This window comes from Lonchura striata, chromosome 3 (genome assembly GCF_046129695.1).
Source record: "Lonchura striata isolate bLonStr1 chromosome 3, bLonStr1.mat, whole genome shotgun sequence".
Taxonomy (NCBI): Eukaryota; Metazoa; Chordata; class Aves; order Passeriformes; family Estrildidae; genus Lonchura; species Lonchura striata.
The window spans coordinates 47,411,243-47,438,034 of record NC_134605.1 but is presented as its reverse complement, the minus strand read 5'-3'; the positions used below and the strand labels follow the sequence as shown (position 1 = coordinate 47,438,034).

At 36.2% G+C, this 26,792-nt stretch overlaps 1 protein-coding gene across 7 annotated transcripts in view; it reads left to right on the top strand.

The window, feature by feature from the left end:
* RGS7 (regulator of G protein signaling 7) overlaps positions 1-26,792 on the top strand; it is a 227,388-nt gene that overhangs the window by 144,887 nt on the left and 55,709 nt on the right. For all 7 annotated transcript variants that reach the window (XM_031504336.2, XM_021527044.3, XM_021527038.3 and 4 more), the window contains 5 exons: positions 2,063-2,169; positions 12,074-12,125; positions 23,961-24,025; positions 25,732-25,808; positions 25,928-26,009. In XM_031504336.2, the coding sequence (XP_031360196.1) occupies positions 2,063-2,169; positions 12,074-12,125; positions 23,961-24,025; positions 25,732-25,808; positions 25,928-26,009 (383 nt within the window). The remainder of the gene's footprint in view (positions 1-2,062; positions 2,170-12,073; positions 12,126-23,960; positions 24,026-25,731; positions 25,809-25,927; positions 26,010-26,792) is intronic.

Here is a 26,792-nt window from a genome sequence, read left to right as displayed (position 1 = left end):
ATTTGGTTTAGTACCATTTTATCTTTTATTTATTTCTTCATTTATTTTCTTTATTGCCCTGCAACTCCATAAAGATCTTGTCTCCTTCATTTTGAAATCTCCTTTCAAGTATGGGAAAGGTACTTTTAGACATTCATTTTTTCCAATCTGACAAAGCCCAGCTCCTCCAGCCTCTCCTTATAGGGTGCATTCTCCAGCCCTCATGATCTTGGTGGACTCCCACTTGACTCACTCAAAGTTTGTTGATATCCCTTTTTTGTACTGCAGTGGACATGTTAATCAAATCTGGACATTGTAGTTTAGATATGCTCTAAAAATTGCTGGGTAAAAGGAAATATTAGCTCCTTGTGATCTTGAAAAATATTATGATTCAGAATCCAGGAAACACATGAAAAAAATCTGGAACCTATCAGTGTATGGTAAATCAGAAGAGAATGCTCTCTCATCTGTGTCAGAGCTCCCTGGCAAGCCCTGTCGCCCTTGTCTGAGAAAGTCTTTCTCTAGAAAAGTCAGCACATTTCTTCCTTGTTTTTCTCTCATTCCACCAAGATACATAATACATGCAAAAATATTTTTTTTTGAGTTGGCAATAAGTTGCAATGTGAAGAACAAAGGAAAGCTTAATAAAATTAAAAGGCAGGTGAACTGAAACAGTAAAGAAAATGTCAGTGACTGACAACTACAGAAAGTATTAATTCAAATTTTCTGATTCAAGGGACAATAGTTACTAGTAGCTTGAAATGACTGAATAACAACAACAGATAAACTTTTTTATATTTAGGACAAAGTTCAGATGGGGATTTACAGACATCACAGACACAAGGAACAAAGCAACCCTCTTCCTTCTGTTAGAGAGATTTCTTGTAGGCTTGCAACTGGGAAAAGTCTAAACAGCATTGTGGAGTTTTACATCAGGCTGCAGACCTCATAGCCAGAGTGGGTGTCTTGTATTTTAGGTAATGGCTCTGGCTGGAGGGACAAGAATCAATTTGCTAAACACGGGGATGGCAATAAATATTTGCTATCAAATAAATCCTGTAGGGTTATGTTCTCTCAGTTAAGTAGTGTCCAGATCCCCTTCTTGTTCCTTTCACATATTTGCTGGCTTTAGGTTAGCCTAAATATGTCTCACTGCTTCTCCTGTATCTCTTATGTGAGTCAATGTCTTCAGGTGAGCAAAGGGAGGAGGGAATTTTTTGGGATGATGATGAAAAATGGGTAAATAAATAAGCTTTCTCACATTGAAAATAATGTCTCTATTTGTGAGCAAGAACAGATGTCAGGTTGTGTGATCATGCTCGACTGCTGGTAGAGTGCTGCAGTGGTGTTTTTAAAAGTCAAGACAAGATGAATCTGTGCTAGCTATTACTGAAAGCCAAATTACAGACAATAGGAACAAATGAGCATTTCTAAGAGGATGAATATTAATCTGGGCATTATCCAAAGGGGTTGTGGTGTCTCTCTCCTTTGAGTTATTAAAAAATCACTTGGACAAGGTCCTCACCTAGTAGCTTAAGGTTTCTCTGCTTGATTGAGGGGATTTGGACAAGATGAGCTCCACAAACACCTTCTGCCTCAAACTGTTCTAGGAACCTGTTATCCTTTGCTATTTTTCCAGTTATAAACTTTTGAGGAAATCTCTATTCTTCACAGTAGCTCTGATAAAGCTACTAAGAAAGATATCACATAATTGGAATCAACTGTTTCAACATGTAATCAGAAACTGTTCTGAAGAAGAAAAGCAGGCTGCACCATCAAGGTAAAAGTGATACCTGTTTTCAGCTTCAGAACAAGTGAGTGAACCTTAAGGCTGCCTTTTAATGTCGATATAAGTAGTGGAACTGCAGCTACAAATGGGACATATTTGTTAAGGAAAAGTGCAGTGGTTTTTTGGTTGCATCATTATATTACACAGAAAAAGACAGCTCTTTCATGATGATAGGACTTTGAGAACAAAGTGGTTATCTGCAGGATATCAGGTGAGTCTTAACAACAAAACTAAATTGCTGGAAAGAAGTTATTTAACTTTTTAAGTTTATCTTTCTTTTTTTTCTTGAAACAGTTGAAGCTCTGCATTTGGGAACTCTGATGGCAGCACATGGCTATTTTTTTCCAATCTCAGACCATGTTCTAACATTGAAGGATGATGGCACCTTTTATCGATTCCAGGTAAGTATTTTCAGTATGTTCTTGACTTGCAATCATGGAGGCTCAAAGGCCTTACAGAAAAGTTCATAGCAAATTTAACCATACTTTGTTTCTTATATAACCTGGTAAAGAGTAGAAATTCCCCTAAAAATAAAAAAAAAATGGTAGAAGGATTTTATTTATAGATTTTCTGCAAAATGTTGATATGATAATGACTATTTTGATATTTGGAATAAAAGTGTGATAATGCTGAATGTGGAACTATCTCTCATGAAATAAATTAATGTAGTATTTTTCAAATACAGTAAACTATATTATGCTATTGCCTCTTTTTCCTAGTATAGTATGAATTTAGAAAGGGGGAGATATTTTAAATATCAAGTCTAGCAGAAATCTGATAAATAATGGAGGTAATATTTATATTTCTTCTTTTGTGAGAATTTCCTTACTGGTAACTCAGTAGTATCAGAGTAGTGTGTATTCTTCTAACAACTACACAGACATTTTTCTATTGATCTGTCAGTCCCATTGCATACAACAAACAGGTAAATCGTTCAGAAAAGCTGAAAGAATAAATATGTACATATGTCTATACCTACACTCGCACATATATATTGTTCAGAAACCTCCATAGTTGTATTTCATGATATTAAATTTCAAACTAAGTTGTTTTTATAATAATGACTAGTGGGCTAGAATTGTGCTAGAACAATATTGCTGATAACTTGAAACAAATATGACTGCAAAGTACCAGATTATGGGTTCAATGGAAAGAATTCACTTTTCTTGTCCTGTGCCACTTTTGACAATGGTGGCTGTGTTCTGTATGGCTCTATTAGATGGTACTCCTGGTAAGTATCCCCAACAGTTGCTTCAAGCTCTTGTTTAGCTATTTATTGCTTTGAAATTATATGATGACTATCATTATGAAATTGAGTTTGCTAATTCTTCTCTGTTACTTCTAACTGTATTAAATACTCAGTAAAATAACATCTAGTAGAACAAAACATATTGTCTTCAAGATATATAAGTCTAAACTTTGTCTTAAAGATTGTTTAAATAAGACGCTGTCAAGAATAAAGTAGTACTGAAATTGTGACCTTTCAAATGCAGAAGAAAACTAGTGATTGGAGATCAGTCATAATTTCAAACATTGCATTATATTAATCTCTGTACAATACGTTCACCAATATTTTGGCTTAAGTGTTATAGGCCCATGTAAAGGAAGAGAAAGAATTGTAATATTTGTACAAGTCAATATCTTAGCATGAAGAGGATTAAATATGCACAGCACATTCTGGCAATTAAGAGAATTATTGCATACATGCAAACAATATTATCGTCTTTTCATATTTAGATCTTGTGAGTCAGACTGCAAAAAAGTTGCTCTTCAGCAGAACAGAAAGTTAGATGTGTACATGGGTAATAATGGGTAAGAGCAAGCATTCCAAACCTCATCCCCTAGATCCATAGTTACTTTTGATCCTGGAGAGAGTGTTTGAAGGAAAAGTGGTTTTTTAAGCTTATGAAGCTTCATTCTCCTCAGTGCTCAATATAAAGAAAGCAGATGGCACATGGTTGAAGGGTCTTACTGATGTGCTTATAAGGTAAGTGGAAAGGAATCATAGAGTGGTTGAGGCTCCAGTTCTTGGCTTGGTGTCTGAATAAGCAGTGTCCAGAAGGACAAAATATGCAAGGACTTAATTTTGCAGAGAATAGTAGTAACTTACAGGAGTGATAGTCATTGAATTCTGCAGAGCTGCCTCCATCTCTAGCACGAGAAATAAGCACCTCTACTGGCATGATAGTCTGACTGAAGGAAAGTACAGACTGGCATTAGTCTCACCATGGACCACTGAGAGTACTGCAGCTACCCTGCTGTGAGTTTTCCTCAGAGAGGTCCACAGCCTATGTCTGGACACAAAACTTCAGTGAGGGCTAGATTTTATTACCTTCTCCGTGTATTTACATAAGTTAAAAATTTGGCACCTATTTGACAAATGCATTAAGACATTTTAATCAAGTGTTATCTGCAATGTTTGGCTTGTTTGCTTTTTTGTGGTACCTTTTGCAGTGCTATTCCCGTGCCAACAGTGTGGCTTTGCTGTTGTGACAATGCAACTTTAGCTGTTAATGTACAGGATGAGAAAAAATTCATAGTGGTGACATACTGTTAACTGGAGTTATAACAGCAAAATTTGTGTGCTTACATCTCCATGTTCCCCACCAAAATAAGGCTGGTATAAAATCTGTTACTGAACTGCTAAATTAGAAGGTGAAGAGAACATATTCAACGGGGAGGAAAGTTTGACTGAAAATGTGTGAATTTTGCACTAGAATAGACATTCAGGTTCTTTGCACATAGTACCCTCTTAGTACTGGACAGGATTTACACATTTCTGGATATTTTGATAGAAGGAGAAAACCATGCACCTGCCAGCACTGAACAGCTCAAAAGCTGCACCTGCAGAGGAATGTTTGCAATACAAAGACCTAACCTACAAAAAAAAGGCTAGCTATAGTAATGTTCTCCATGTGCTTGATGTTTTGTTCTCCAAAGGGTGACACATTCCCTCCTGACAGTAAAATTATCCCTAGCTCGTTTTAAACCACCTCCTGTTGTATAGAAATAGCTAAAAGCTGTGGAGATTGAGCTTCAGTTGGACAAATGCCCTTTTATGGGCAAAAATTATTCTTTTCCAGTTATTACTCTTGCCATCAGGAGGCAGGAGTATAGTTACATCTGCTTTTTTAAATAACGTGAAATAAAAAAAAATTCTGGATCATTCAGTGACCTACTCAGGTGTTAATTAGGTTCATTTCTGTGATATCAATTTAATTCAAAGGAGATGAATATAAATATTAATTGCCTTATTAACAGAGGAATTTTTTTATTAGACTCAGTAAGAAAAAGCAGAAACAGCTGCATTGCCTTTTCCTGGTAGTTTAAACCTCTGACTAAAAAAGGCGCTCACCATCTTTCTCTACCTGAGAGCAAATAAATATGAGGGGCTCAAATAAGAAAAGCAAGCTGCATCTTGGAAAACATATCTTCCCTGGCCAGGGATTACTCATGGAGACGTTTCATTTATGTCCACACATATGATAATATGTCCATCTTGGTGAGGAATGCCTGATTTGCCCTCTCAGCTGGTAAGTTTCTGTAATATCATCCCACAGAAAAATATGCTAATTTCTTCTACAAGCCCTGATCTCCTGATGTTAATTGAGAAAAATAACATTTCCCAGTATCTTTTGTCTGTAAACAAACTCTGGATACCCTGGATTAGTGATAGTCACACTCCTATTTTTAAATGAGATTAATTCATGATTTCACATTAATTAATTTTCTGAGATGAGGGTTAGGTTCTGCTGTTGTTTTGTACCTTTTAAGATAAAAGGCACAAATATCTGAGGAAAAATATGAAAACAGGAACATTTTCTTGTGAAAGCAAGAGTGAAGATAGCAGCAAAATTCATGGACTTTGGGAAGACGAAGGTGTGGGCTTTGATATTTTCTCCCGTTCTGCCACTGGGAACACTTTCTTGACAGATGTGTTTAACCATTCTGGCCTTGTTTTCTCATGCCTAAATTAGGGATAAAATTATATAGCAATCACTGTAAGGACCTTGAAATATCTTTGTTGCAAAATCGTTTAGAGTGTGAAGTGTTCTGGACACCTCATGTCTCAGGTGAATTCTATTGCTTTACATGTCACTTTTGAGTCAGCCTTACTGAGCTAGCTTCTTCGTGGCTCACTCTGGACCAACCTCTGGCCATTCTGAATTCTGAGTTTGTGGCTGAACATCACAGCCCTTCAGCCACTCTCCAGAGCCTTTCTGGATCATCTACTGTGCCTTGAGGGAAGGCTTTTATTTGAAGTCAGATTTTAGAAATGAAAAAGAAACAAGTTATATTATGCAGTATTTGGCAGATTATTTTTGGCAATTGCAGGTGTGATAACTATTTCATTGTCTTTTCAGGTCAGGCTTGGTATATACAGGTTCTTTTAAGGTTTCTGAGGGAAAAAGATTTTATATTCATGTGTCTTTCTGACTGCCCCATCAGTGCTACTTTTGATTTTTTAAACTCCTTACTCAGGCACACTTTGCCCAACACTGCTTGCCATGCTTGTCCTCTTTTCAGTTAGAAAAGAGGAGTCACAGAGCCAAAATCTTGTTTCCAAATTCCTCAACCTCTTTTTTAATTATTCTGAGCTAACCATGGAGCACTACTTGCTTCCTGTATGGGCTTGACAGTGCTAGACTAGCAATCTTACCCTTTTACTTCACCAAGAAACCATTTTGTGAAGTGCAATGAATATGAAACAAAATGCCAGTGAAATCTTCCATCCATCATGCAAAGCATTTGAAATTGTACATAACCACTTTTCAGCAAAGGCTTCATTTCTGCTGTCTATAAACACTCCCTGGTGCCTGAGAGAAGAATAGCAGTAATATGCAAAGGTTTTTAAGTGATTTGAGTACTCCTTCCCCTTCCAAGTAATTGGATTTTAAAAAATTTTGTGGAGTGGAATGGAGCAGCTTCAGAGACAACAACTCTTTTCTTATTACTATCAGCTAGGGGTAACTGAAAAGATGCTTAGTGATTTTCCTCTTTGGTTATACAGTTTAATGCATAGAAATTATTCCTGTTTTATAAAAGCTGATGGGTAACACTGATTTTTACACATGGCTGTTTCATTAGCTCAGATATTGTTATTGATTAATTTTGAGGTAAAACCAAAGCAGATTTATTTACTTTATCACTGGATTCCTTACAATGCGTAGCAGCCACTGCTGCTAGTTTTTTATTGTGGAATACATGCTATCTTACAGGATTTTGTTTTGTATGACTTTCATACAGGAGAATTATGGATTAATGTGGTTAGGTTTACCTAATGATATTAGTGTATCACTCAAGCAAACCCATATGCGTTGGTGTGTGCAAAACTAGTTTTCTGGTTAAAGGGCATGAAGGTCCTTGTAACTGTTTTGTTCTGGAGTTTTAAATGTATCTGCAATCATATCTGCAGTGCTAGGTAAGCCTTATTTCTTTAGCTTCTGACTTGTTCTGGCTGCTGATTCAAGTTACACCTACAATCAAACAAAATGCCTCAAAATCATACTGATAAAAACTGGCAGCATTATTTCTGCCTGGGCTGATAAACAGTACTTGACTTTCCCATAGCCATACCACCCACCTTCCTTCAGCTGTAAGTGGGATGTCATGGCAAAATGACAAATGTTCCCTCTTTAATACTTCATGATGAACTGCTTCATATTTGCTTCTGAGAAAAAGCAAAATTCTTAAGGATGATAATTCCTTCAGGTTTTCTACTCTCATGAAAGATGACCAAACCACATCAGTATTTCATTATCTTCTCTTTGAAAATGGTGGTGTTATTTAATGTACATGTTAATAAATGTCCGTTAGACCACATCCATAGTTCTCCTGGGTGAAGTCTTCACTTATGAGCTTCTAGATCATGAAACCAGGCACACAGATTGTGTAATATTCATTCTATAGGAATATGTGACATTGCAAGGGATGCTATAATTTTTCTACAGTGTATTTTGATATGTGATTTGTAGCAAATAGTTATACCAAGCTTTGTTTGCATAGTCCAACAATTTAGAAGGTAATTTATGTGAGCAGAGCCTCCCTGCATTGCTGTGGGATATTTTTAATAGCTCAGATTAGAACAGGCAGTTTTCTCCTTTTCACATGCCTCCTATTCTCATTCCTGACCTCATTCCATTAGACCAGGGATCTTCTTATCAGACTCTTCTTTTTTCCTAATCCTCTGTATTGAACAAGGCAAATATTTTTCCTGAAATCTTCATGGATAACCTCTCTAGCAAATTCTTCCCAGAGACTGTTAAATATCTGGAGCGTGAAATTGTGTGGAGATTTTTGAAACAGAAATGGAAATGTAAACTCAGCACATGCATTATAGTCATGTGTTATGCGATTAAACTGTTTGATGTCTGTAACAAGGAACAAGGTAAACTTCAGATTAAGACCAGAATTTTATGACTGCTAAAACCAAGCAATTAGACAAGAAAATGTGGAATATTCCTTTGGAAAAACATCAGTCATTTTAACTACATGCATGTTTATTGTTGGTGCTTTTTGTCCATACAATCACAGCATTAATCAAAAATTGATTTTTATATCAGGCATTGTTTTCAGTGTTTAGAATTGTCAAATATTTTTTTCTTGGTATTTTTGGACTTTCTTTCTGTTTAAATCATAATCTGTACCTTATCCTATTTTTTGTCTGTCTTTAGGAGAGTTTTCCCTATCTCTGTACACATCAATGCCATTTCCTGCTTTGAAAATGTATAATAGATATCTACTCTTTCAATGCAACTTCATCAGCAGCTGTAGCTGAATTTGAGCACATATCTTAGGGTGATATCATAAGCTGGTAAGAAAGTAATGTAGGACTTTGCCTTGGTCAAAATACATAGCATCTAATGTTTATTTCTCCACTAGTTGGGGTTTTACACTGTCGGTGACTTAATTTTTGAAAAATCCAAATATTAGTAACCTTTAGCTTTCAAAGATCAGAAACATATAATGTATTACAACTTTTCAATCCAAAGAGTAGATGTAGAAACATTATAAAAGAGAAATTTTAAACTTTTTACCTTTTGTGGAAATACATTTCTTCCCTTTGCTGTAATCTTCTGAAGCTCCTCTGCTTTATAATTTTTTTTTCAAATAACTGTCCATGTTTCAAAGGTTACTTGAATGAATATTTTTTCCATGTATAAATTACCCTTTGGGTAATTGCACCCATTTAAACATCATGCAGATAATTTAGTCCTTTTGATAACTCTCACCAGTTAGATAGTCATTGTTACAAAGTACTGGAGATAGAGGAGAAAGAGAAATACCAGAGGAAGAATTTCATCATAATGTTTACACATGCATATAAATCACAGTTTTGAGGAACCAGGAGTCATTCTTTAGCTTGGTGAGGCTTTTTTTTTTTTTTTTTGCTTTTTTGGAAAGAAACAGTTTACTCATGTGAAAACACAAGAAATCCTTAAGCTTTCTGTGGTGAATTTCATCAGCCTTCTAACCTGAACTGACCTCATAAAAACATTTCCCTGAATTTTTTTTTTTTTTTTTTTTTGCCCTGTAGCCTTATCTCCATGTCCAAATTAATTTTGGGCATGTTCGCAGAGCTGATTGCAGGCAGAATTGAACTTTGTTCCCTCTGGGAGCCAGCTGGCTGGAGGCCAGCCCTGCCAGGCTGCAGTGCCTGAGCCAAAGAGCTGCACTTCTCAGCAAGTCCCATTAAATGCATCCAGCACCAGGCAGGCAGGGTCATGGCTTGCAGTTCAGAGACAGCTTGTGCCTGCCCAGCTCAGAGCTTTGGCAAAGAGACCTCATGCCTCTGGGAAAGACCTTTGTCTGCCCGCCATCTCCCTCCTTCTTTAGACTCAAACAAGGAAAGCATTTAATGATCTTCTGTACTTATCTGTGCTAGCTGTTATTTGAACCCCTTTCTCATCTTGTAATGTCTGCCTTTTACTGGGGTTTCTCTTTGGCTTACACTATCACACATCTTTGAAACCTTTTAATATGGCTTATCATGTGCTTTGCTAATTAAAATTCTTGTTCTAACTTTTCTGCTTTTATCTCCCTGGAACAGGGAGGCTTACACACATCCTTAGTAGCCAGCGCTACTTATTATTTTCTGCTTTTTCTTCAATCTCTTCTCCACATTTAGGTTGCAGCTTTTTATCCTTCAGAAAAGCCTTGGTCATCTCTGCCTCCTAGCAAGTTAAAATGACAACATTCACAACACTGAAGATTATGTGCCCTTTCCCATACTGTTTAATGTCCACACTGCCTTCACCCCCAAAGTGCGAGTTTCAGTAAAATTTAAATGTGCTATTTCAAATAAATACTGAAAAAAGTACTCTGGCCACACATATCTTTTTATTTATGTATGAAACGAGTCCTCTTCTAACATCATTAACATAGTTGTGAATATATAGTATTTGTTCATAGCCTGTTGTGAAATGAATGCTGAAAGCAAAGTTTGTGATTTTTCCCTAACTCAGAAGATGGAATTAGTTTTTAATCTCAGCTGGGATGGGAGTATATGCAATTTGTCAAGAGAAATCCTAAGTATGCATGAGGAGCTTTAATATAGACTTTGCACCAAGATTGCCCACACTGGAAGAGTTTCAGCTGGAGAGCTGCTTGAGCAGATGTAGTTTCTGTGTATTTAGTAATCCTCACTATGTACTTTTTACAGAAGCTCAGCTTGAACCTGTAAACAGAGGTTAACTTTCCTTTTAGCAGAGAAATGATGTGGCTGTGCTTTTCTCCTTGGGCCTCTCTGGATACATTTTGTGCTCCAAGGACTGTTCTCACTTTCTGAGTTTGTAAACTGTTTATTTTAATGATGGTGACTTTTTGCTTTATACTAATCACTCTATTAAATTTTTTAGTTGCTTCTCCAAAATGTGCTGAGTACAATTAATTCTTTAGGTGTTCATCTTTTTTCTATTTGTGCTTATATGTGCTTCTACTGCTCACTTTGATTTCTGTGGCGCTGTGAAGGAATGGTTGATCGGAAAGTTACTTATTGTTGCTCCCTTAAAAATATACCAAATGGCTTGCAAGAACCACATACTAGCCTTTGAAGCTAGCTTGTGATAGTTCCTTTTCTATCCTTTAGCTCCTTGCTGTTGCTTGATAAATAGCAAGTTCTAAATTGCTTCTATTAAATTTGATGTGTCAATGTTACAAAACCTAGAGATTTCTCACAATATATATTTAATTTGACAATTGGTGTGAATGTGTCACCCTTCAGCCCTGTTGGTTCCCAGATTAACATTGAAACAATTTTGAAGGGAAGTGGGCAGCAAAGAGGTTTCCATTTTTTGCAGCTGGGAGATTTTTGAGAGAAAAAAACCATTAAGAAATAGAGAGTAAAGCAGAAGGTTTTCCTGAAGAACCACCTGTGTTTTGAAATACCACTCAAACCACTTCACACATTTAATGAGTTGCATTCAACTGCTCAAATATTATGTAATTCCCTGTAGCTGTGTGTATGTGTTTATGTATAGATCAGTCACTCAAACACAGAATATTTTGCATTGGAAGGGACCCCCAGGGATCATCGAGTCTGACTCTTAAGTGAATGGCCTGTATGGGGATTATGTGCTCTATAAAAAAATGCTATATAATATTCATTTTAACCAGAAGTTGCTATTTTAAAAATGAAATAATTTATGAAAAATGTCTATGCATTCTTATATTCTCCATTTGTTAGAAGTGAATTCTTTTAACAATACATGTAGCACAGTCTCAATAAGTATAGTGTTGAAGTAGTTTTTGGTACTTTATTGTCTTTCTTTCAGTAAAAAAAACCCCACTTTTTAAATCACAACCAGTAAACAATTATTAAAAAGTGGACTTTGATGTCTTTGTGAAAACAGAATGTTTCTAGTGGCATTTTTAAACAAATAACACCTAGGAAAAAGAATTGAATATTAATATATGAATGAAAAGTTAAAAATCAAGAACTGAATGAACTTCAAAGCATCTTATATCTCTAAACCTGGTTCTTCAGGATATGTGAGAGATGTATTTCTAGGGAAGATGTAAAAGATAACCCCTTTACCTAGCCTCATGGGTTTTGTTCCCTTAACTTTGAGAACAAAAGCACACTTTTTTTTTGTTTTTCAATGTAATTCTAACACTAGCGTGATAAACAGGTATACGAATGTAATTTTCTGTTTTAATGCCTATCTAAAAACTGTCAAGTTAACAGTATAATAAATTTACCAAAAATATAAATTGATTCTCAAAGCCAGTAACAATCCAAGGACTGTATAATGCTTGCATTGTCTAACTTGAGTTTCCTGCTTCTTTTGTTTTTTTTGCCTATAGACACCCTATTTTTGGCCATCAAATTGTTGGGAGCCGGAAAACACAGACTATGGTCAGTGTAGAAATATTTCCTATTTCTTTTAGAAATTATGGATTTTATTAATGAATGTGTCATTGCAATCTGTCTTGTTTCACCATCCCACTCTTTAAAACATAATTATATGTCATGTAATTCCTGTGCAAGAGCTACTGATACTGAAATGAATGTGTTGCTAGCTTTTTCAAAGTTTATCAGAAGCTTATCAAAGTCAAATTTTGGAGTGGATCTGAGGAAAAAAGAAAAAAAACCAAGCCCCAAAATTCAAGACTCATCAAAACCTAACTTACTATTTATATTCTCTGTTTGCTCCAGCAAGCGTAATTATTTACAGTGAGAGAATCTCAGTGAAGCAGTGGAGATGTTATAGATGGTTGTGCAACAGTTATTATCAGATTGAGACCCAAAGATGTGCCTAGTTTAGAATTCTTATTTCTAATATACACCATGTGGAAAATTACTTATTATGAAAACTAGTATAGTTCTAATATGAGCTGTATTAGAAAATACAGTTTATTGTTTATTTGCCTATATGTTGTAATTACTGATGTGTGCTTAGACAGCAAAATCTGAGGATAGTAGGTAGCAATGTATTAGGAAAAAAATATTATTAAAAATGATAACAAAATTAGTTCCTCTGTATATCAAATAGTGACCTAATTTTTAAAGAAAGTGTATCTATGAGCATCCTCCTGTTCATTCTAATCCAAACTGTAAGTAATGAGGTTATCTGAAGACTAGGTCACTTATTTAGGTAACTGAGCATGTAGATGCTAGGTTATGTTTTCAAAGCTTCAGACCATGATTATCTCTTTAAACAGCTTTTCAAAAATTTAGGTGAGTGTTCACTTGTTATTTGGATTCTATACCCTTGGGAGCCAAAGACTTTGGAGATGGATGGTTCTAATAAATGCTTCCTTCCTTTTTAGAGCAGACTCCGTTTAATTTCAAATACATTGCCAAATAAAGTAATTTTAAGCTGAAACTCTCAGCAGAGCTGAGTGTCTCCGAGGTACAGTTGAAAAATGTGACAGTCTCCTCATCCTATAGGAGTAGAAAAATGTTCAATTTTTTATTGAAATTTGAAGATGTCCAGTAAATAGTTATTGAAAATTCCCAAGGAAGAGGGATTCTTACCATATGTGTGTGCTTGGCCATTCTGTATGATGAAATTAGCCACTGAAGGAAAAATTATTGATTTACCATTTATTACTTCATTAAAGTCCCCTAATATGTTAAAGATCAGCAAGTAATTAACTATAGTTTAAGAGACATTGAGTTGTTCAGCTGTAATGTGTATCATGTTACTGGGGTAGTTTTAATAAATAATTACATGTCTGAATTTAAGATCAGGCTGAAAAAGTTTATATTAATATCCTTTAGTCTAAAGTAGGAGATACTAACTTTCCTGTCATAGCTGATCAGTGGATTGTTCAATGAATTATAAACCTTAGTCATTAAATAAAAATCTTGTATAATATGTCCAGGTTTGCATGCCAGGAATACAGAATTAAACTTGGAATCAGTGCCTTCATAATACAGGGAGGAGCTTTTGTTGAACAGTGAATGTACTAATTTGAGATCTTTTGAGATTTAAATATGTCCCAGTTGTTGAGATAAGCTCTTTGGTTGCAGAAGGGAGAAGGAAGGGGAAGCAAACCCTCTAATCCTGCTATCTCATTGCTCCTTTCATGTCATGAGCCAGAAGTGAAATCCTGTATGGAACAGACCTACAGCTTCCCCATGCAACAGGGCCAGAGCATTGTACTGGAGCTGCCAAAGATTTTGTGTGTCACCAAAACTGGATAATGCTGGAGCATTTGCAGGAAAATAAACTTTTAAGGCACCTTTTCAATACTGTTCTTATTATGTTAGCATCTCCAAGTCCCAGAAATTAGCATTTCCCTTGTAAACAATGGTGATCAGAGAAATACAGAAAAATCAAAATATTTAATCAAATTATTTAAAGAACCTAAATAAATCTAAAGTAGGTTTGCATGTTCTTCAGATTTTCACAGGAATTGTTACTTCCTGGACAATATAGTACATAGAATTTATATTATTGCAGATATGCAAATGAATTTCACTCTTATCGTGCATTGTGATGTGTTGTGTAGTGCTACCAATTTAATGGACTTGTCCTGAACAAGCTTAAAACTGTGCCCTCTAAAATTATTGACTGTTGCAGGCATTAGAAGTCTCTCAAGACCAGCAAAAAGCAAACTGTAATCTTCCTTGATCGAAGTTGCTAACAGGGCAAATCACTTTATTTGACATTATTCTAATTTTACAAGCCATTGGAAATACTCTAGAATTTTATTTTAATTTAAAAATTAATCCTTAAATTTCATCTTTACTCATCCATAACTGGGCTACTGTCCAGAATGTAGCACACTGCCAGGAAAATAATTTATCTTAAACAAGAAATTAAATGAGATTGAGATACTGTGTGTTAGTTTATTACCAGAACTAAGAAACAAATAATCCTTACATATTTGTATAACATGTTAATATCTTCTCTAAAATATAATTTGATCTATATGAGTTTATAATAGCAATTATTTGCCTTGAAAAAATATGTTTCTGTAGAAAGTATAACCAAAAAGACATACAAACAGAATCTTCCAATATGTAAAAAAAAACCACAGACACATTCCTATAATAAAGCTGTAGTGCTATGTTGTAGTGGCAAAAAGAGGGCTTGCATTAAGTTATGTCAAAATGGAAAATAGCCTTTTGATTGTAATTTCCAAAATATTGACTATGATCATTCTGAGGTTACTGAGAAACTGCCAATTTTCATAAAGTGCTGAAAATCTCCCTCCCTTTTCCTGCAAATCATGCTTTAAGTGTTGTCAAGAGAGATTCCTCAAATCGCAAATAATTTTAACAAAGGCAGGTCCTTAAGTCCCATCTGTTGAAGACCCATTTTAGTGCCATATGTCTTGGAGTCCACCCAGGCAGGACATGTTGTTCTTTGTAGAATCCCATGGTTTTAGAGTGATTTTGTTGGTGAAAATAAATGGTAATAATAACAACTACTATTATTAAGACTGGTGTAGTTCAGACAACTTTGCTTTTTCCTGTGAATTAAGTCATGTTCCTGAATAATGATTAGGTTTTGTGACAAATAGAATTGGATCTCAATTCAGAAAAACTGGCTCTTGTAATGAACACAGCTAGTGGATGAGCATGTGACCTGCTTGTAATTATCTTCTCTTTTCTTTCAGAAATAATTTTGTAACTGATGGATTCTTTTTTTCCTGGCATAATATAAACAGGTCATATCATTAAGAAGTAGTTAAATAGGGAGGCTAGTTAAGACAATTGCATCCCAGAAAGTGGAATAATAATGCCATATATGAAATTGTTATTCCATGTGCATTTGGTCTCAGTTCTAATGGAACCTGTCAGGATCTCTGGGAGGTTTAGTGACTCACAGCTGTTGCAAATTTGAGGCATTTAGTTCATTACTGTCCTCTTTTTTGAATAAGTAGAAAATATGAAATGTTTGGGAAAAATTCGCAACAAAATAGCAATTTTTTGCCTTTTTTCCCCTATTCTTTAGGCTTAATTTAACATATTTCTGAAAATGTAAGAGGCTTATAAGAATTTCAGACATAATATAAGGAGAATTAGTAACTTCTACTCATTTTCCCTGGTGAACTTTTGCTGATAGTTAGACTCAAAATTATCTTTGACATATCAGGCTTTTTCTTGCAGTTAAATGCATATTAAAAAAAAAATCTGCATTAAATGCATATTAAAAAATGAAATCTGTTCAAATGAGAGAGAATAAAATTTAGAAAATGCCACAGTCACTTATAGTCTTAAGGAGGTTTGGACTAGAAGACAAAAAGTCAACTGCATCTATATAGTTGCAATAGGATGTTGTTTGAGCACTATAATTTTTTCTGTGTGCATTTCTCTCAAATGAGTTAAAATTGAAGGAGGATGCAGAATGTTGGTAAGTTATAACACAGCAAATAACTGATAATGCAACATGAGTGTAAGAGCACTTGACCATGTGATCTTTAAATGATGCTAAATGAGACTGGCTTTCTGTATATTCAAAGCAAATTCTTAAATTTTGTTGCTGTGAATAACAAGTTTTGAAAATGTTTTCATATTTTCATATTTTCAGTAGCCTTCCAGGTAAAGTCACATATTACAAAATAAATCTCTTAGGAAATTAGAGTAATGGGGGTTGGGGTAAGTTTTAATTAATTGCTCCTTTTAAAAGTGTGAAATACTTCTCTGGATAAATGCTGCAGCTCTTTAGATAGTCATCACTTCATTATCTATCCTGTGTTACAGTAAAATGAGGTAGTCATTTACTTTTGCTGTGTTGAAGCTGTTTCATTGTTGTTCTCCAGCATTTTTAAGAGAGTACAAGACTTGCCTTATTAAATTTACTTGATAATCAGCTCACAAGTCAGTCTGAACATTTCCTTCCTAATGATATTTTCTTATCACTTAAAAGTAAACTGACAGAGGTGTCTCCATGTTTTGTGTCTGCTGCTCTGTTCTGAACATGAGCCATTTCACCTGGCTCATTTCCCTCTTCTATCCCAAGCCCACAGTAATGCTAAAAAGTACAGACTGCACAAAAAGTAACAGCAGTCATGTATCATGTTTTTCACATGTTGAAAATTTTCTCTTGCCTACTTATTTTATATGCTTAGCTTCAAATTCCTCTATGAACATTTGAGTAGTCCAGGAATTTTCTCTCCCATTTGTCTTTCTGTACCCTTTACCATCGAGTGACTCTTTGGAAGAAGAATTGTGTGGAGAATGTATGATATATTTTCTTTGCCCAAGTGCATAGGAAAGATTTCCTTGGCAACAACATGTTAGTAAGCAATTTGTATTTGAGAAATACTGATCCCTATTGCTTACCTGAACTCTGCTGGAGCACTGCATGTTGTCAGCATCTCTGGAAATCAACCCATAACTATGCGTCAATAGCTTGGGGCAAAACTGGTAGCAGAGAATCACTTTTGATACAAATTGTCATATTTATATATATATATATATATAAATATTTGTTACAATTCATGCCATGTGAATTTACAAAGGATGTATGAATAGTTTCTGGAGAGCTCTGCCATTCTATAATCTCAAACCTTGATTCTCAGTACCCATTTTTTCTACAGCTAATGTCAGAATATGTCAGCAACGACTCCTGCAATCAATTCTTTAAAGTCCTTAATACAGATCCCTCTGTTAAGGACCCATCTCTGAAAATTTTTTTGATTTTTAGGTATAGTAAGAAACAGACTTTTCCTACCAGAACTGAAGTAATTTACTAAACTGTTTCTAAGACTGGGTTGTGACTCCTTAAGTAAATGAGTTGCCTTTAAAAAGATACATATACAGAATGTATTGACTAAGATCTTGGTGACAGGACTAAGTGTCACTACAGTCTAACATGAATAACAGCTTCTCAAGAAAAATGTGATTGGTGTCAGTGCTTGCTATGCATAAAATTTGATCTGGGTAGAACCAAATCAAATGAGCTTTAGGAAAGACACTTATTAGCAGATAGGTGGAAGAGGTGACCTACAATATTTTTTCCCACTCTGAATTCATGTACCATTATATTTCTCTGCATAGATACATTATCCATTCATTAGAAGCTATCTCTGTCATATAAATGATGAAATTAAAGTCTCACTTCAACAAGCATGGCCTGAATTTCATTCTGATCCTTGCTGATTCTGACATTGACAAATCACTGTAATGAGGTCTCTGAAACCAGAAGGCATTTCCTGATAATGCTTTCCAGTCATCTCATCACTTCAGAGTTTTGTGCTTGCCTGAATTATTCTTTCCATAAAAACTGGTGCAAATACGTGTTTCTGCAGTACTGTTTTAAAAGCATTGATAATATGCATCTAGGTCCCTTATAAATAAAAATAAAATTTCTTACCAGAATTCTGATATTTCTAAACATAACGTGGAATTTTCTGAATTGCTTTCAAGTTGCTATGTTGAGTAAGCTAATTAGGTTTCATAGACTATCATGCGTTGGAAGGGAATCACAGGGAACATTGAAGTCCAGCTCCTGGCCCTGCACAGGACACCCCAAGAATCACACCATTGCCTGAGAGTATTGTTCAAACACTTCTTGAACTCTGTCAGGCTTGGTGCTGTGACCACTTCCCTGGGGAGCCTGTTCCAGTGCCCAACCACCCTCTGAGTGATGAACCTTTTCTATATATCCAGCCTGAACCTCCCTGGACACAGCTTCCAGCTTTGTCACTGGTCACTACAGAGAGGAGATCAGTGCCTGCCCCTCCTCTTCACCTGAAAATTAAGCTGTGAACTGCAATGAGATCTCCCCTAAGTGTTCTCTTTTCTAGGCTAAAAAGCCAAGGGACCTCAGCCCCTCCTCATGTGACTTCCCTCATCCCATCACCATGAGGGATCCAGATTAGAAAGGTGTGGAGGAGCCAACACTGGTGCGCTGCTGTGATCACTGTGGCATGTCTTCTCCAGCACTGGGGTCCCTGTGGGCTCTGTGGCTGTTTGAATGCTAACCCTAATGGAATCTTAGTGCTGAGGCTGAGGTCTCCATTACTATGAGTGTTCCAGGTTAGAAGGGTGTGAAGGCAGCAATGCTGGCACTCTGACATGCTCTACTTTGCATGCTTTTTCCTGCCCCATTGTCCCTGGAACTGTAGGCTTTCTGAATATCTGAAAATATAACCATAATGGCAAGTTGAAAGCATTATGATAATATGAAGAAGCATGAAATGATTCAATCGATGTATTTTAAATTGTACTTGACAATTGGATATTCTTTGTCTGATCTTGGGTTACCTTTCTCCCATACCCATTTTTTGTCACCCTGTAGCATTTTCCAAGGCCACCATCATCTGGTACTTCTGTATGCTGAAGATGAATTTGCCTTTTTCTAATTCTTGATCTCTTTGGTAGCTCTTGCTCTTTGTTTATGTAAGAAAGTCCTCTGCTTGTGTAAATCTAGAATTAAATTGCTCTCCTGAAGTGTTATAGGAAAGAATAGGATCAGGAAATAGACTGGAGATGGGGAGAAGTGTTTTATAAGTTAAGCTTTTGACAATTTGGCAGTTTAATGTACATAAACCTGATCATGGACTTCCTTCTAATTTAATTTTATTAGCATTTACTTAAAATTGTAATTCTTTTGTAGATACACAGGGCTCTGTGATGACCCATTTTTAAGACTAAGTGAAACTCAATAGCTGTCGCTAAGGGCCATTTTTTTTTCTATTGACTAAGAGCAGAGGTGACCTAAAGATGGTATGAAATAGCCCTAGAAATCCCAATGTTTAAATAAAAGAGTTGATTTCATGCTTTACATCCTGCAGTCACGTTTTGTGGTGATTGTCCTGTAATTTTCCATCTGAAGAAGGCACTTGCATATACTGTCTGCCTGCAGGGCACTTTGAAACCCTTAGACCTTGCAGTATTTGCTGTTTACTTTGCTCTTTAGATACAGACTAGGCTTATATCTGGTGACTCTGAAAACAGGATTTTGGCTCAGGGAGTACATAAATTTAACCTGGCCTCTGTGGAGGTAACGAGTGTTCACTGAAAGCAGCTCACCATCGGGGATGAATCCAGCTGTGAGCCCACTGGCTCTGGCACAGTTATGGAAGAAGTTTGTGTACATGGTGGTGGGGGTGTAGGTGCCATAATATGTGGTCCTCAGAGGCCCAGTTGAACTTCCGTTGAATTTAGCTGTGGCCTTTGCTCCACTCTGCCAAAAGAGATGATTTAGCCCCTGTTTAGCAACATGATAAAACTCCCCAGTGTGGGTTTTGGGTGAAAGTTCTGGGTTTGGTTTTGGTGGTTTTTTTTTTTTTTTTTTTTTTTTTTTTTTTTTTTTTTTTAATAAGTGTGTATAATATAATATGCACTCAGCCAGTTTCTTGAGTCTAGGATGAAATGTGTCATAATCTCTATAATCTTACGTAAAGAAAAAATCTATAGAGGTTTCTTAGGAGCTTTCAAATGCAAGTGAACAGTCAAGAATAGGAAACATGTAGCAAACCATGAAAATAGTTTTTTTGGATGTGACAGTTTAAAATCTTGCAGGAGGGAAAGTACAGGCATCCTCTCTATGCGACTCTGGCTTTGTAGTCTCACTTGAAACTCTCAGATTGCCCATATTTTGTGAATGCCTAAACAGAATTTTCAAGAGCTAGTAGACTCTAATTACTGCACAGCTACAGAAATGTGTTTCAATACTTGTTTGTTGTTCAAATACCCATTTATAAATATCACTGACCATCTTTCATTATGAAATGTTACAAATTAATATGGCCTTTAAAATTATTGGCGAATCTGCTCTCTTATGGTAATCAGTCACTTCTAAAGCACAAGCTATAGCATCTAATATATAATTCACTTTAGTAGAGGCAATTATGTTGATTGCAAAATCCATCCGAATACACTGGCTCTAAAAATAAGTGTGTAAGGCAGTCCATATTTAGCAAATTGAGGTTATTAATCAGACCCTGTTTCTTGCATATCAGTCATCCCCCTGGTGAGCATTTTTCATCACCATTGTTGGGAGTGGGGTAGACAAGAACTCAGATTGGCAAGAGTGCAGGCAGGAGCAAGGTAGCAGCATGGTTAGGCTACAGGGCTGGTTAGAGATCTATCTACAACACAACTCAAGCCTGTTCCAGGGGTAGTAGCTAGGCTTGAGCTCAGTTCCTGGGTACAGGCCTCAGTGGACCTCCTAGATGGGTTCCTCGATGGAATTAGGGCCCTGACCAGAACCTTTGTGGAATAGATAAATAGAGAACTATATACAGAAATAGAGAGCTTTAGTTGGAGATCCTTCCTGCAGGCTGCACTTGTGAAACTGTAAAAGCACTGTCAACATATGGGATTGGAAAAGCAGGCACTGTAATTCATGAAATTCTGGGAGATCCTGACTCTGCTTTGAGAGGGAAATTGATTGACATCCTCGAAATCCAGCTACTGGACAAGTACAGTTACTTCATGTGTGATTTGGTGCAGAAAAGGAGTGGTGCCTGTGAAAGGTGGGAGCATCCACATTTCAAATCTCATAATCCTAAAAGTCAGAAGAACGAAATCTCACTAATCTATGTCTTCAAATGATTTGGCTGAAAATGAAGGTGATTTTCACATTCTTGCTTTCCGACATGCTACTGATTTTTTACAGATAAGTCGAATAATATGATAGCGTAAACTGGTGAAGACAAATTCCTGAGCTGCTGCCAATTTTTTGTGGCAGTACAGTTAGCTGTTAAATAGAGGCTCAAACATGCACTTTTAGGAGGATGTAATTGTTATCACATAGCAATGGCAATAAATTGAGTCAGAGTAGGAATGTCCTCCAGCACTTTTTTCTCCTACACTTGTGGATATGCTGTACTTTCCACAATAGTAATTTTTCCTTGGGCATATTCTACCCTATTCACAGTGGCACATATAAACATTTCTGGCATAAGGAATTGAAGCCACAGGTGTTTTAACCATTAGGCTCCTCTGAAGGGGAAGGGATCTGGATATTTCAGTTAAAAAAATGGGTCTGAGGGATGAATATGATTTTTTGAATCCTGTCCAAGTTATGTTCATACTGAAAACCAAACATCTTTATATGGACTCTTTACTATGGATTGGGAGCAAAGAGGGCTATTAAAAGAACCCTGCAGGGAAAATAACTGAGTTATACACTGAAGACACAGTATTAAATTAATAATGTGTCAAGCTAATTCATCTCCTGGTGATCTGCTGGTTATTTTGCCGGTGTTGAAATTTCTGTTATCTGAAGATACTTTTTTGATGAAACCTATCTTGACAAAAAGATGAACAGTCAGCTACCTCTGGAACAAGAATTTTTGTAGGAGGTAGAAGGAAATATAATCCTAAAATTTGCCCATAATGGGACTCAAGGAAAAGCTGAATTAACTAAAAGTGCCTGTACTGGAACTATAAGAATGTGGTTTAAAAGTTTTGACCAAGTGCAGGAACAGGGACCTTTTTTCTTTCTATTCAGTTGGTATTAAATTGGTAGACAAATTTTGACCCCCGGAATTCTCAGAACTGTCTACACACTTATACAAAGTGTGTATTGTATTGCTAATATTTACAAGGGGCTTAGGAATTTTTTTTTCTTTTTCAATGAAATAATGGATTTTGAAGGAAAAGAGGAGGATGCTTCACTGTGAAAGAAGCTAAATGACAAAGACCATCTCTGTCCTCAAGAGTCTGTTTCCAGTATTCTGATTGTGAATGCAGTCTAGGTACAAAAAGTCCAAAGTTCATCCCCTCATCTTTTTGTGATGTTTCAGCAGGCATGCCAATGTATTAGTGTAAGTGTATAATAATATTGCAATGCATGAAAGCTATAGAAGCTGTCTGGTGTGTGTGACGTGGATATGTATCTGTCTTTGTAGATTTTGTAGACACAGAAACTGCCTTGGAACCAGAGGGTATGTGAGGAGGCAGGGAATAGAGAAAGAGACCGTGGCTTCTTATGAGAGTGGAAAGTGAAATATTATGAAAGAAAATAGACCAAATAACACACATGAAAAGAGGAGGGGAAGAAAAGAAAAAAAATTGCATTAAAATATAACTCCTCTTATATAAAGTAACACCTTTAATTGCAGGTAGAAGTGCTTGTAATCAACTAAACTAAAAGAACATTCACTGGAATGGGTTTGCATACATTTGCAGGCGTCTTGTCAGGAATAAATATTTCCATGGAATCTTAAATGATATTTGAGTTGACTAACTTAATATTCAAATCTATATCTAAAATGAGCACCTCCCTCTTCCTAGTTAGAAATAATTAAGTTCCTATGTGAAGTTATTTTCCAGAGGGGCTTTGCTCCTGTAGTAGACCAGCTGGAAGTCAGGGAGCAGAAACATTCCTAAGCACAAGCAGTGACTATGACTCTTTCTGACTGTAGTCATGACAGATAAGTTAAGGTTTTATCACCTACTCTGATCACAAGATTAATCCATCTCACATGAGCAGTGCTCTGAAGTAATGAAGTGGGTAAATATTGCACAATTAGGAATTGTGCTGTACTCATTGTCTCACTGGTGGGGGAATCTGTAAAATATTCTGAGTTGTTTGGAAAGTATTTTCTGCTAAATAAAGTCTGTTGAAAATGCACTTCAGCATTTTATTACCAAAGATTCTGCTCTGTCTGAATGAAGTGGAGGAAGGACAGGTCTTCTGAAGGATTTTTTTATTTAGAAAATAAATGAAATAATATTTTTTTCTCATATGTAACAGATGACACTTCCTTTTTTTTCAATTTTTGGTTTCACATAATTTTTTAGTTTAAGTATCAGTTATAGCAGACTAATCTGTATGAGACATGAATTTTATCTAGAATTATTTTTTAGCTAAAATCTCAGGTTGAAAGTTTGTGTTTTCTAAATAGAGAGTCAAAATAAATAAAACCATGTATTCACATTCTTATAGTCCTGTTTGGTTAATACAGCAGCAGCTCCTGCTAAAACTCCTATGCATTATGAGTTATACACAGACAGTTTGAAAAATGTCTTTGCCATTTTTCTTTAATGTGCTAGTTCCCTGGCCATTAAAAAACCCTGACCTCAAGTACCTCATGAATTTTGCACATGATGTCTGTTGCATAAAGCAGATTTTATTATTATTTAATGAACCTATGTATCTGATCCACTATTTCAGTTACAATCCTGGTAGCCTTGATCCCCTCTTTAAAGCTTTCAAGAACAAAGGGAGAAATCAAACCAAAAAAAGCTAGCTTTAAACCAGACATGAAGCTTTTAGTTCTAATCTGCCATGTTTGTGAGATAGTAGCAAATTATGTTTATTTTATTCTGTTCCAGCTGTTTACCTCTGCAAGCGGACAATGCAAAACAAAGCAAGGCTAGAACTAGCAGATTATGAAGCTGTAAGTACCTGGTAAAAAGTAAATTTCTGTGCTGGGCCTGAAGAGCCTGTGAAATAATGTGAATCATGAGAACTATGGACATTTTGTGTGAAAATCTATTACTTATCCAGTTCTTCCAGCTTGTGGGTCTAACGCTGCTCAGTAGTCTTAAATCACATTTGAGAGATGATAATGAAGGCTAACTGGACAAATGCTGAGATTACAGTCCATCTCTATTCTTACTCTGCTCAGATCCCCATGCCAGGATCACAAATAACTTCACAAATCCCAGCTACACCATGAGTGTTTGGAAGTGGTTCCTCTCTACATCATTTAAGGTTTGAACAAAGGATCCCTGACAACATTTCCAAAAGCTCTTGATAGATGTAGGAATGTAAATCTTATTCCTTATAAGTGATGCTGACACTTGAGCCTTTTCCCATCAGCTAGATGAGAGGCAAAGAGGGTCAGACTAGAGGCATTCCTACTCCCTGACAGCTGTGCTGTGCCTTGAGCAAGGTAAGATAATTGGGGCCAGGAAGAGCTTGAAAAAGAGGGAGTTGGATTAACTGATGAGGATGGCATTTGATAAGAAGAGAGATGTCTCAAATTCCAACTCTATCCTCAAAAAGTTTCTGAATTTTTCATGAACCTGTCAACATAAAATTCACAAACAGCCCTGTCTCTGTGCTGAAAGCTGTCCAGCTGTGCTGCTGTGACCTGATAGCAGGATAGTCAGCCAGGCCTCTCAACACACCAGGTACTCCAGCCACTGCACCATGCTGACACACTGTATTGCTTCTTTTGGCACAAGCTTGTTTTTCAGTGTACTGCATTGTGGGGCATGCAGAATTTAACACTCACATGCCTTAGAAAACTCCCCTTCAATGTACAATCCATGAGAGCCTTTTCTGGTATTGACAAGATCTCTAGAAAGGCTGCTCTTCTCTTTCTGTAGTCTTCATTTTCAGTAAGTATGGCACAGAGATACGTTTGCAATGCATAGAAATATAGTAAAAACAACACTTTTGTGAAGAAGACTGCATACTGCTGCTGTTAAAGCTGGGAAGAGATTTAGAAAGCCCTGCTGGAGACAGTGAAAATGTTCCATCATCAATGGAAGAAAGAATTTTGCAATGATTTTTAAATTTTCTTCCCGTTATTAGTAGTAGACTGTAGGATAGAGACATTTCCTGTACAATATTGAAGAACTATACAGCATTTTTAAAAATGAAGATAGCTGTGGAAGTTTGGCTATACTACCAAAAATGGCAGCCAAAACTGTGCAGTGGAAACCATTTGCATAGATGACTGATGAGGAATTGTCATGTGGATAATCCGGTATGGAGATATTTGCTGTTATCTTTCATTATCACATACTTTCATAACAAGGATGTTTCTTTGACTATTTCAAAATTGCTAAGATAATATGCAGTATATAAAAAGGTTGCAGAAATCCCATGTTCGGCTGAAGGATGCATCTATCCTTTCTATTAGAGTTTCAAAACTGAAATAGTTGAGGCATTCAAAAATATTCCATCTCATTTGGTGTCAAGAAAAAACTTTGTATCAGATAACTAAGGTCCATTTACACCGACACAAATATCATGATTTGTATTACATCTTGGTGAGGGGGAGGTGAGGAGAGGAGGGAAAGATAAAGCCAGAACCTATTAAAGAGTAAATAACTTGCAACCTAACCTACTAAAAATGTGATGTATTTTCAGGAGAGTTTGGCCAGGCTACAGCGAGCTTTTGCTCGGAAATGGGAATTTATTTTTATGCAAGCTGAAGCACAAGCAAAGTAAGTTCCTTTGGAGATAAGCATGATTTTTGAAGTGGGGGAAAGTGGCTGGACACATTTTATGTTTAAAATTACTGTCCTCAACACTGTTTCTTTTAAATATCTTATGACATTGGCAGAGTTGACAAGAAGAGAGACAAGATAGAGAGGAAGATTCTTGACAGTCAGGAGAGAGCATTTTGGGATGTGCACCGTCCAGTGGTGAGTGCTGGTGGGGCCAGCGGGTCTGTGAGCAGGGCTGCTGATAAATGTCACCTCTGTGGAGCTTTGGGGTAGCCTGGGCACAAGTAAAACAGCACTAGGGTGGGGGGTTGGGGCTTGCCTCCCTCTTTTAAGGATCTAGAGTTTATATGAATCTGGTATTGTAGACTTCAGATGTGTGTGCATCCAGTTCATGATTTTTAGTGAATAGATGTGTTGTGCCTGGTTTCTTGAATCAGAAAGTACCTGTCTTTGATTATTATAATCTCAAAGGTTTCCTGGGGTATGAGTCACACAACCAAAATTATCAGCATAACTAAAAATATCCTTAAATAAGTCTGACTATTTTTCTTTTTTAGTCTGCTTTTTTGCTTGCTAAGCCTTTTAACTTCACTCTAGTTATGTTTCCAAGCTATTTTTGAAGTATGTAAAGGTAAGATATTGGCTTTGAGCTGTGGGAGTCACTGTCTAAACAAGATTTGTCTGAGTTCTTTGTCAAAGTCCATCTGAAACAAAACTTTAAAAAAGACAGTTTCTTACATATTCAACTATATTTTAGCGCTAAAAGTTGTGAAAAAGAATGTAAATTGTTACAATAATTCAAATTAAACTGTATTTATTTGTTTTGCTTTACTATAGTGCAATATTGGCTTCCCTTACCTAGAGTTAAGCTTTCCTTTTCTGTTTATGCAGTTTAGTATCATTACCAATGAAATCATCTATGAACTACATCTTTTGCTTTGACACTGGGGAAAGCTACTTTTAGTGGGGAAGTAAAATTAG